Raw genomic sequence first — 12909 nt, forward strand, 5'->3', positions numbered from 1 at the left:
CGCACACCTCTCATGTAACCAGAAGTTGCATTTTACACACAGGATGCCCTTCATCACACGTTTTTTACATGACGAGTTATTATAAAATTGCTTTTCTACTGAGACTGTTTGCAGCGATGCACTTACCTACCGGCACTATCTTTACTCCTCTTGCATATTCTTCAGTAGAAGCAATTAGTAAGACGGAACTAAAGAAAACTAAATTTTGGGATCCAGTCTCAAAGTAATTATTGATAGAGAGACTTGCTTTACTTTCCAAGTACTCCGTTACAGAAGGAAATGAACACATTTCAATAACAACAGTGCTCCATAAAGACAATGGACATACTGAGAGGATCAGTTTTACTTTGGCTATAATTGTGTATAAGTTTAGTATTGATAACCCTAATGAATGGTATAAGGTGGTACCATAGTTCAACTTGCCATGAATTCAACATACCACAAAAGTATTGAAAAAGCACCATCTGAATTTTTGAAAGTTAAGATGCACACACTGACTCATCTTCACATCACAAAATTATTGGAAGATGAAATCATTAATTCATTTGTAGAAAGACACAATAAACTGAAGGAAAATGCTAAGTTACAAATCAACAAGCTGAATATTAGAGAGCAGTTTTATAACAAATAGGTCTGCATAAAGTTGGAACTATTTTTCCTGCATAAACATGTAGGTATTATGCACTTCTGTTTGCCTGGTATGTTCCATACCCTCAAGTATCTTCTCACTATGGATATAGTTTCATTAGTTAAGGAATCACTTTTGGGGGCCAAAGTGTAGAGTCAGTGTAATTGTTTAAACTCTCACAGAAAACTGTCAGAACAGTACTGTTGAAACAGCCTAAAAGAAATGTGTACAACACTGTTTAAGAAACTTAGGTGTATTACCTCTCCCATGGCAATACACAATGGAACTACTTATTTCACAACGAAAAACTTTCGCAAACTAGACAGATCACTAATGCTGGTTCCCCTATCAATGAAACTGTACAACAAAGGATTTAAATATATGGAAATAAAATTATACAGTCAGCTGCCACTTCTAATAAAGCATTGCTTTTACAGCATTCATGGATTCTTATAATTTGTTCTGTCATGAAAAATGGCAGTATGTGTGAACAACAAGGACCATACGTCTCAGTCACTTTATCAATTTATGTTCCATATGCAACTGTGAGTAAATGGATAACTGAATATGACTATTATGTTTGTAGATCTTAGACTCTGCAACGTACCTGAATAATGTGATATTGATACTGTCTGCAGAGTTCCAATAGTCATTAGCTGTTTCTCTTTAAATATCTGTCTGCTACATGTTTTCAGAACTCTTTAATTAGTATTTTCTCTCTGGTGAATACCTGCTATGTGAAGCAATGAACTTTTAAATGTAATCATCACAGAATTTTACATACAGTAACCCATCACAATGTCACCTGTTATGATGTCTACTGCAACATATTGTGCTTTATGCAGCCTGTATGAGCTGAAGGACCAATAAATATACAATACAATAAAAAATGAATAATATATCTAATCTAATCAAAGATAAAAAAATACACAAGGGTAGAAAAAGAGGGACTGAAATGCAGAGGGGGGAAAAGTAAACATTAACTGTGTTGGTGGAGGAATACTTGTAACAATTGGGAAAATAGAAATGAAAAAATCAGAATCCCTTGTGTTTCTTTTTTCTCTTTGTGTGTTCTATTGCCCTGCACCCACCTGCGTATGGTTGTTTATGCAAAAAGGAGGCCTCCGCCTGTGCAGTGCGTGCCACTCTTTGTAGCATGCTAGCGTCGTATTGTATGATACCTCCACTGGCATTGTACTGATACGAGTACTGTCGTCTGTTACGCATAGTGAGTTCACAACCACCAGCACCAGATTACTCAACTGAACTTCTTGGATATCAAAAGGTCTGCAAAGGAAGCATCTCACAGTTCTTATCTTCATAATTTTGTCCTTAACTATTACTTTCTTGTCAGTTTAACACACACAAGTAAATAAAACAGCTTTTCAGCACAAAATATATTAGTTCTGCTTAAGCACAGTGAGGACAGTGTACAAATCTCATATGATAACACTTCAAAAAACAAACAAAAATAAACATATAGAGAGGAGAAATCAAGCTGCAGATAGACACAACAATAAGATTGTTACACATTGACGCTTTTGGCCAAAAGGCCTTCACCTAAAGTAGGAAAAGCACACACACATTCACACATGCACAACTCACATATACATGATCACTGTCTCAGGCCACTGAGGCCTTCTAAAGTAGGAAACACACACAGATTCACACAAGCATAACTCATTTAGGGCTCAGCAGCCAGAGACAGTGGTCATGTGTATGTGAGTAGTGTTCATGTGAATCTGTGTGTGTTGTCTACTTTAGAAAAAGGCCTTTTGGCCCTTTTCACAATACTGTCATTAATCCAGCCTGGATTTTAAGTTGTTTAAATATATTGTATTGTTGTATAAATGTATTAAATTATTTCAAAAATGTTTAAGGGAAAGGATGGGGGGATAGGGAAAAGGACTGGTGAGGCTTAGGGGAAGGGATAGAGTTCAGAAATTTGCCCAGAGCCCCATGTCAAGGGAGATTTACCATCGGATAAAGTTGCCCAGAACCTGGTATCAGAGGAGACTTATCACACAGTAAGTCTCCCCTGACCCAGGGTTCTGGGCATCTTTTCTGAACTCTACCCCTTTTCCCAAACCTCACAAGTCATTTTCCTTCATTCTTCTTCCTTCCTCTTCAACCCTTCGGCCAGAAGGAGGATCTGTTCGCTCTGAAAGCTTGTGATCTTTAATACCTTTTACATGTGTATTGTCTTGCTCCTCCTTGGGAAACAGATTTTTTATCTATTTGATTGCATTACATTATATTACTTGTAATAACAGGAAAATTCAATTGATGGAACTGTTAACATGCAAAAAGACAGAATGTCTAGACATTCTATAACTTCAGGAGATAAAATCCCAAATACTGCAGATTGGCACACTTAGAAGTAGAAGAAATTATATCTAGATTTCAGAACTTGTACATTCATCCCTCAGGAAGGAAAGAGGTATAGATTGGGGAAGATCAGAAAGGAGAGCTGTGTCATCACACCCTATCTTCAGAGAGATCCATCTGCTGTATCAAGCTGGTCCCTAAGTATTACGGACAGTCACAGAACTTTATTTACTATCTCAAAAAATAGAAAGTTACTTAATAAACTCTTTGCTTGTTTGCAGATACATGTGTACAGTCTTGGCACACATTGAAATATCCATGCGGCAGTACAGCCGCTAGATGAGCCAGTGCAAAATTATGCAGCCATAGATAAAGTGGAGTGTTGTGTGGCAATTTGTTTTTTGCACTTGAAGGGAAACAATGCAGCAGCAATTCTTGCTGAGTTGGTGAATTGTAAAGCAATAATACACCATCATATGACACAGTGATCAGGCAGTACAGACACTTCCAGTGAGGTCAAACAAATCTGAATGACAAAGCACTAAGTGGCACATCATGCTCCACAAAGAACCAGGAATCACAATTGAAGTGTAGCTCCTAGTGCTCAAAGACTGCCATATCACAATGGAGGTGATAATGGGGCAATGGAAAAATCAGGTAAGGATTAGTTTACGACATCTAGTACAACATTTGAAACATGACAAAGGGTTTCATGACTGCTAACCCACATTCAAAACGAATGCCAACTGAGGCAGCAAAGGAAAATTTGCATCTGTGACAGGTCAACCCAGATTAATTCTTTAGCTGCCTGATTACCTTGGGTACATCACTATGACTATAAGACAAAAGAGCAAAACAAACAAAGAAAACATGTTGATTCTGTTATAGTTGAGAGCAACCGGCAAGTGGTGCATGGTGGAGAATGGAGAGTCAGAGCTACCAGGCGGGGCAGCCACTGGTGGTATCATTAACAATGACCAGATAGGTCAGATGAACAAGTAGCAGATGACAGACACCATGCTCGACCAGGACACAACACAAGGCAAGTCGGCAAGATGGAGGTGATAAACATGACGAGACAACAATGTTGCAGCAACAATCCAAACAATGACACATGGAACTAGAACATAGTACAGCCGAGATGCTCACAAGAACTACAGAAAGTACCAGACTGCTAGGGTAGCGCCACACAGCCGCCCACATACTTGGCGGTGGGAAATGCGATTGGCCACAGACTTCATGTGGTACAGAGAGTGGCGCACTCGCACAGGGAAGCTTGTGGTGCAGGCACACCAGAGTACAGGGACCCCTAGTGGGTATCCAGGTCCATACCCTTGTGACGAAGCAAGCTGGGATAATTTTACGTCCCCCTCTTGTTTTGCCATCTGCCTCCTTAAACTAGTTTTTTTCACTTTTAAGTAATTATCATGAACATACGCAAGTGTAATCTACATTTCCATGAAAGAGAAAGGTTGGTCCTTAGTTTTAAGGAATATAACACAACATCTACTTTTGTGCTTAGTTTTAGGTATGTAATTGATTTTCTAATTTATTTAGACTATTCCTATTTAGTATCTTTCCATGTAGTGGGAAATCAGTAATTGTTTCGTAACTTAAACTCTATTGTTGACATATAAACAAATATAAATTCCATAACAATTGTAAACATTTGGAAGACAAAATGCTAGTATTCTTAAAGTATTTATTTGGCTCTATTGGAAAACATTTTAGCAAAGCCAGTCCTTAATTAATTCAAAGTAATTTCCAGTTTTGTCAAAAGTATTGTTTGTGTAATGATATCTGTTAATTTGCCTAAACCTTGGAACAGAGGAAACTGTTAAAAAGATCCAATTTTTGATGTATTCAGTTAATTTAATGAGTTAAGATTTAATTGTAATTTCTAACTTCGAACAATGTGTAGTTTCAGCACCTATTATTGTGAGACTATATAAGGGTCCAATTTTTTGTCTCGAGACAGGCCTATTATTGTGAGAATATATAAGGGTCCGATTTTTGGTCCGGAGACAGTCAGTCCATGGCCGAGTTTCAGACGAGAAACCTATGTTGGTTAGAACAACAAGAATGCATCAACTTAACTGTGAAATAAGTGTTACACAATTAGGCCGTGTGTTAAAACAACAATGGCTACTCCATACATACCTTTCTATTCTTCAAGAACTGTGAACTTTGTGGTTAGGTTTTTAATGCTCATAGATGTTCAATAGTAAACTATTGTAGCATTATGTGGAGGTTTGCTTGAAAACTATTAATGAGGCTTATCGAAAATTAAACAACAGTGCACTGGCTATATAACTGTGTAATATTGGGGGGGGGGGGGGGGGGTGAACAGTGAAAGTAAAAGACTGTGAAACACAACTGTGCATCTGTCGGCTAAATTATTTAAAGTAGTCTGTGTTGTACTTCCACAACCTGTTTTTCAGCCAGTGTACCAACACAGTACGTCGACACCGAGGGCAATAAACGAAGAAAAAAGAACTCCCAGGTGAACTGCTACACCCTCTGGCACGCATTCAACTTCCAACATCAGATCCCTCCCTCCTGAAACCTGTGTGTAGGGGGTGGAATGCCCCAGACGGTGCCGTGGTGGGTGGAAGGAGGGAACGGAGGGAGACCCTGTCTCCTCTACTACCAGCGGTTGGGAGGACAGGCCATGGAATCCATCAAAACATCACTGGAGGGCAGGGCAACACATGGCACCTCCAATTCTTGTGGATGCAGGAAGGAGTGCCAGTGTGCCTGTGGGGAGCCGGCAGCCATCAACAGTGGGGCCAACTCGAGGGCCGTGGGCACACTAGAAGGAGGTGGGGAGTTGGTGGATGTGAGGTGCCAAGGAGAGGTACCAGGTTGGAGTTGCTTATGGTGACAGTGTTTCGAGCCCTTTCTGCGTCTCTATCAACGTGATACGCAGTCCAAGGGGCGTGACTACTGTGGTGGGAGTCCAAGAAGCCTTGCCCCCATATGCATGGGCCCACACAGCTGTGCCCAAGGTGTAGTGCTGAGAGGGTTGAAAGCGGGGCTCAGAAGGTGATGGCATCAGCAGATAAAGCAGGGTCTGTGGTTGCCGCCCATGGAGGAGTTCAGACAGACTATGGCCATCGATTGGAGTGGTGCAATAAGTGCTCAGGAATAAGGTGAGGGCCCAATGTGGTGGCAAAGGATTTGACCAATTTTGTCAGCTGTTGTTTAAACCTCCTGACCAGATGTTCTGCTGTGCCACGGGAGGACGGATGGAACGGAGGGTGTGAATGTATTTGATACCATTGGCCTCACAGAATTTGTGGTAGGATGCTGCGATGAATTGGGGCCCATTATCAGAGACCAAGGTACGAGACAGGCCTTCGATGGCAAGAACCTGAGCCAAGGTCATGAATGTAGCATCAGTCATGGTGGATGCCATGTGCACCACAGACAGGTATCTGGAGTATGCACCCACAATGAGTAACAACATTGATCCCAAGAACAGGCCCGCAAATCAAGATGCATGTGGTCCCAGGGCCAGCGAGGCATGGGCCAGGGTGCAAATGATTGTGAAGGGCAGGCAAACACACCATGCACCCACGGACCAAGCGTTCGAAGTTACCATCAATGCCGGGCCAATACACATGCCGGCAAGCCAATGTCTTCATAAGGGACATCCCCCAGTGTCTGTGGCATAGCAAGCATGGGATGCAGGGGATCAGGGTGCAAGGGGAGATGTGACAAGGCATCTGCATTGGAGTGTTGAGAGGTGGGCTTGTATTGGATAACGTAAGAGTAATTGCGTAAGAACTGGAGACACTGAGCAGTTCACTCTGGAAGGAGTGTTTGTGGGCCAAATAGAGTAACTAAAGGCTTGTGATCAGTGAGGAGAGTGAACTTCATCCCAGACAAGTAGATGGGAAACTTCTGAATGGCAAACCCAATCGCCAGAGCCTCTTTCTCAACCTGAGAATAGTTCTCTGTGCTTTGGTATTGTCTTTGATGCATACACAATGGGCTGTCCATAGCCATCCTCATTCCTGTGAGCCAGGACTGTCCCAAGACATAGATCAAAGCATCAGCTGACACAGCCAAGGGGCAGTCTGGAAAGAAGGTAGTCAGCCAAGGGGCGGACTTCAGCATAGTTTTGAAGTGGAGAAAAGCTAGATCATGGGCAGGAGTCCAGTTGATAGGCACCCCTTTGAGATCCTAGCGATTGAGAGGGTGTGCAATGTCAGTAGCCTGGGGTAAAAACTTTAAGTAGTAGTTAACCTTGCCCAAAAAAACCTGGCGGTCAGATAAATCCTGGCGTGGGGAAGGGAGTTGATGGCCATGATGTTGTGATCTGACAGACAAATGCCATCTTTACTGAGCAAGTGCCCCACATATTCAACTTCCAGTTGAAAGAAACTACATTTTTTCCAGCAAACAGTGTAGACCTGCGGCCTGCAGCATGTGAAATAAGGTACCGAGGTTTTGCAAATGCTTGTGCGTGTACGGCCAGTGACCAAGATGTCATTGAGATAATTGACACAAGCCGGGTTAGGCCGTGTGAGCTGCTCCAGGTACCTCTGGAAAATGGCTGACACTAAGGAAACACCAAATGGAAGGAGCTTGTAGCTATATAATATGAAATTTGTGTTGATAATAGCGATGTTCTGGGATGCCTCATCTAAGGGTATTTGGTGTTAAGCCTCTGCCAGGTCGATCTTCGAGAAGTACTCGCCATGCACAAGTTTGGCGAGAAGGTCTTCCTGTTGGGGAATGGGATAAGTTTCAACCTGGGACTGCTTGGGACTGTGCACGATTGTAACTCTGAAATCCCCACATAGGCGAAGGGAGCCACTGGGGTTTCCTGATCACCACTAATGGGGTCACCCAAACACTCGCTTTCATGGGCTCAATGATGCAGCAACCTGCAGGCAATCAAGCTCTTGCTTGACAGCTGGATGTAAGGCCATCGGAATGGGCTGAGCCTGGAAGAACCGCAGCTGAGCATCTGGCCAGAGAGCAATGTGCGCCTGGAAGTCCGAAGCACACCCTAAGTCAGATTGAAGCCGAGAGGCATAGCCCGAGCACGGATTGTCAAGGTCCTAGAATGGGATGGCAGTGAGAACGACATTAACTTTGTCAGATATCAAAAAGCCAAACAGTGTGAAAGCATAGGGTCCAAAAATGTTGAAGCCGAGGGGTGGTCCACCACCAGTAGGGTCAGGAGACAGGGAACGTGTTTATAGGTGGCCTGGACCGAAGACTGCCCACGGAGGGTGACAGAACTGCCACCATATGCAACCTGTCGCCGAGAGGAGGGGACAGCTGCAGGGAACCCAGGTGTATATAAGTTGCCAGCTTGATCAAGGCAACAGTGGCCCCCATATCGACTGGGAAACAAACGTCCACGTTAAAAATGTTGAGCATGAGGAACAACTTCTGTGTCAATGAGGTGTCCAGTGGGACGACTGATTGCAACGTGTGGATGGTATCCCGATACTCGTGGGTGAGGGGCAGAAATGGGTTGAGCAGCTGCGACAGACAGATTGGAGATGGCTGTCTTTTTGACAGAGCATGTGCGTCTTCCAGCAATGGACAGTCTGCGCGAGAGTGGGCGGAAAAGCACTGCAGGCAAGATGTAAGTGACCCATGGACCGCCAATGAGGGGCGACTGGTGGCTTTGAAGCCACAGAGATGTTAATGGGCAGAAACAGTGGCAGATGTGGGGAAACATCAGAAAATGGGGCACCCAGGAGCTCATGCAGTAGGGCATCCCGTGCTGTGACTTTGTCCGTCAGCAACTGCAAGGATTGCTGGGAGACATCTAACTGGCACTGCTGCTGCTGCATGGGCTGCTGCTGTTGCTCCAGGAAACAGACTAACTTAGCCTCTATGTTACTGAACCTTTTACCTTGTTGCCAATGTTTACAGCGAGAGTGACCGGTGCACGGTAGAGAATGGAGGCTCGACGCTGCCAGGCAGGGGAGGTGCTGGAGGTATCCCTAACAACAACCAGACAGGACAGATGAACACGTAACAGACAACAGACACTACGAATGACCAGGACACAACACATGGCAAACCGGCAAGACGGAGGTGATAAACACAATGAGACAACAACACGCAGCAACAATCCAAACAATGACAAACAGAACTGGACCGCAGTATGGCTGAGATGCTCATGAGAACTACGGAAAGTATCAGACTGCTGGGGTTAGTGCCTCATAGCCGCCTAAATAGCTGGCTGTGGAAACACGATTGGGTGTGGACTTCACGTGATACAGAGAGTGGCACCCTCGCATGACGAGGCTCGTGGTGCGGGCTTGCCAGAGCACAGAGAGCCCTAGTGGGTATCCAGGTGCACATTCAACTTCCGCGTCTTCTGACACCAGAGATTCACCACCATCGAAAGAAGCGATGAACCAGGCATCATGCTGTGGGGCTAACAGATTATGCTCATAAGAGGCAAATTGCCACAGGGACACAATACTGTAACCTCTTGACGTGGTTACAGAACACTTTGAAGATGAAGTGTCACAGGAAGCTGTGCCAGGGGATGCTTTCCCTCCACTACGTACCAAAGCCCATTCTGCATAGGACACATTCATACATTCTGCTTCTTTGGGCTATCAAATTTTGCCTCTTCCCCCATATTCATCTGACATGGCACCCAGTGACCTTTCCTCTTTCCTCGGGTGGAAGAACTGTTTGATGGCAGGACATTTCCAAAATAACAGTGAGATGATTTTCAAAGCCTATGTTATAGAATACTCAAAATGCTTCTATAAGTAAGGTCTCTAGAAAGTTATCCACCAGTGGAAATAATGACAGCTTCTCTCTCTCTCTCTCTCTCTCTCTCTCTCTCTCTCTCTCTCTCTCTCTCTCTCTCTCTCCCCCACCCCCCCCCCCCCCCCCCCCCTCTCTAAATTACTTAGAACTTTGTGGATACCATCATCATACATGAGCTCAAGGTAGGTGAATAGTGAATTGACCACCTTATTGTGGTCTGAAAAAGTGGATATTGTTACTACTTTATTTCCCTGTGCAGAGGTAGCCAGGAGGTGAGAGTGGTATTAAATTAAGGTCCTCTCAACCTGAGATCTCTCTGAAGAGCCCCTCCTTTCCAACCTTCCCCATGTAGTCCTCTTTACTCTCAGAGGGAGGAACATACAAGCAATATTAGTTGGGAATCCACTTCCTGACAGTCAAGTGCAGCCAGGCATTTTATCTCACTGTAATATTAAAAAACACTCCAAGAAGTTCGACATTACACCATATCTGCAAACTGGTATGGGCTTAGATTCAAGGGCAGCAGAGAATGAAAAAAATAAGCATAAAAAATAATTCAGCTGTGACACAGAAACAAAACAATAACCAAAATAAAGACATTCTGTTCAAATGTATATGTCGTTGCACATCAAAAACACCAAAATCTGCTACTGGGTAAAATTCTACATATAGCCCCACCTTGTTCACTGTATCATGATTGGTTCCTTCTCGGCATTGCATTCACAAGGTGGTCAATATGTTGCTGCTGAGGCCTATCCCACTTTTCAGTGGTGGCCCTCATGAGATCATCCATTGTGTGAGGATGTTTCCTAAAATTGAACATTCCTAAGTTAGTTTCCAGTCAGCAGACATTGCAAGTGTCTTCTCTGGTTGATTCTTGTTTCCTGGTGGAAAGTTTTCACAACTTGGAGGCAATGTGCTAATGCATTATCATCTTGAAAGATGAACCTCTCACCAAAATGTTGACTGTAAGGCTGGACAACAGGTTGGAGAGACTGTCCCAATACTTCACAGCCCTTAGGAACTTTACCCAAGATGTATATTGGGACCTGGCCAGCTCCACACTCTTCTATGTTGATCATCAGATGTCAGACGAATCCTGCCCTAGTGGTGAAGAGAATCCAGTGTCACTGATTCAGGCCACATCCCACTTCCTTTGTGCTCCACAGTGCCGGTGGAGAAGGAGGGGGAGGGGTTCTACTGTTATTCGTAATGGATGCCTAGATGCCTAAGGTGGCCATGTGGAGATGGTTGTGAACTGTCAGAACAGACACAACCCTCCCAGTTGCTTTCAAAAAGGTGGTTTGCAATTCTGTGGTGTTCACCTCAGGATATCTACGTAACAGAATCTGTTGGTAGCATTTTTCAGCTGATGTTGTTGTCTGCGGGCAATAGCTATGAGGCAGATCTTCAGTGGTCTGTGTCTCACAATAGTGGTCAAATGCTCAAATGACATCTCTGTGGTGTACGCCAATTCAGCTTGAAACACCCTGTGCTAAATCCCCTCTTGCATAAAGGACACATCTCTTAAACTTCAAGTAACCCTTTGGCACAAGTTGTCGACTGAACAGTGTTCACAAGCCGTGACTGGAGACTCAATGCCCTGTATTTAACTGAAAATGTAGCCTTATATTTACGCCAATGACACATGTGACTGTACATACACAAACATACTCCCCCCCCCCCCCCCTCTCTTCCTCCCACCTGTATGTCATGAGAGTGATGCAAAACCATTTCTGAAATTTTCCATATTTGATATCTCATGAATAAAATACAGACTCTGTAATTTAAACCTCAGTTTTTATATTGTTCTTGTAATTCTTTTATAATACGGTCTTCTCATTCCTGCCATCATTGTAACAAGAAGGGAGTGGGGTGATTTGTGACAGCATTTTATCGTCAGCCACAATCTGTGCTGACAGCACCTTATTGTCAGCCTCAATCTGGTACTTGCTACATATTACTGCACACCCTAAATGTAAGTATTTGATTTCCCAGCAGCATTAACTCTTCATTCTCTTTCACAGCAACATTAACTTACTTTCATTCCTGACAAACCATCACTTATCTTTCAAGTATTGATACATTGGGCATGATTACTTTTATCAGACAACCACTGAAGTTGCCTAGTTCCGTTACAGAATGAAACTGGAGAAAAAAACTGTGATGGAAGTAAGCCCTTCAATGGTTGCCTGATGATCATCCCAGCCAACGAAGAACAGAAGATTCGCATCTGCACTATACATTCACTGTACTAGCTAAACAGAAGATGGGGACTGAGCATGTTTCATTATATGCTGACTAACATGCTGTTAGTAGACTTCATTATTTTTCTGGTGAGCTAAATTATCATGCTGAAGCAACAACAGGTGGTAACTGTTTCATTGGGAGGTATGTTGGGAGCTACAATAGTGAGGACTGTGAACAAATATTTGATTTGTCTGAAGCACCTTCCACCATTCTTTAAGAAACTAATCTCTCACTTTTTGGTGTCATAAACTGGAAATCAGTCAGATTGTTGATATTCATATAACATGAGTCAACTCAAAAGCTTGTCCAATCAATTTTTTCTGTTGAAAAGTGTGATGAAAAGCATCCATTTTTTTTAACTCTGTAAACCTTCAGGGAATTAAGGATTTTCAAATTGTGATGTAAGTGACAACTTTTATATACTTTGTTAATATTTTAGTACTATACTTTATCAATTTCCTTCACAAATGTCAAATACCTTAGGCACACAAAACAAAAAAGATACCGGTAACAGAAAAATATAGGCCAAGAGCTTTGTCTTGCCAATGTATCCAACACACCTTGCACACTTACTGGTGATACTATGTGAAATTCGTGGAAGCGACCTATTTAGTTTATATAATGTCACCTCCATGTCGCAAGGTTGTGGACGTGTTCGTTTGATAGTCCACTTTTCATACTGCTTTTCAGGTGTTTTCCCACCTTCAGATGACACAATGTTTTCCTCTTCATTATCTTCATCTCTATACTCTTCATCTGTAATTGTGATTAATTACAACTGTTCAGTTATTTGTTTCACAGCATGATAGATTTGGTATCAAGTTATGATAAAAATAACTTTCGTTAATAATATTCTACATGGCTATGAAGTGGGAAGCAAATCCTAAGATTCATTAGATATAAGGGAATAAGTGGCACAAAATATTGTTTTTATTAACATCTGG

General features: G+C 42.8%; 1 protein-coding gene across 3 annotated transcripts in view; it reads right to left on the reverse strand.

The window, feature by feature from the left end:
* Positions 1-12909, reverse strand: part of LOC124798185 (voltage-dependent calcium channel subunit alpha-2/delta-3) — a 792806-nt gene that overhangs the window by 3669 nt on the left and 776228 nt on the right. For all 3 annotated transcript variants that reach the window (XM_047261474.1, XM_047261473.1, XM_047261472.1), the window contains 2 exons: positions 12526-12721; positions 1720-1915 (listed from right to left, as the gene is read on the reverse strand). In XM_047261474.1, the coding sequence (XP_047117430.1) occupies positions 1720-1915; positions 12526-12721 (392 nt within the window). The remainder of the gene's footprint in view (positions 1-1719; positions 1916-12525; positions 12722-12909) is intronic.

Source organism: Schistocerca piceifrons, chromosome 5 (genome assembly GCF_021461385.2).
Source record: "Schistocerca piceifrons isolate TAMUIC-IGC-003096 chromosome 5, iqSchPice1.1, whole genome shotgun sequence".
In the NCBI taxonomy this organism is placed as follows: domain Eukaryota; kingdom Metazoa; phylum Arthropoda; class Insecta; order Orthoptera; family Acrididae; genus Schistocerca; species Schistocerca piceifrons.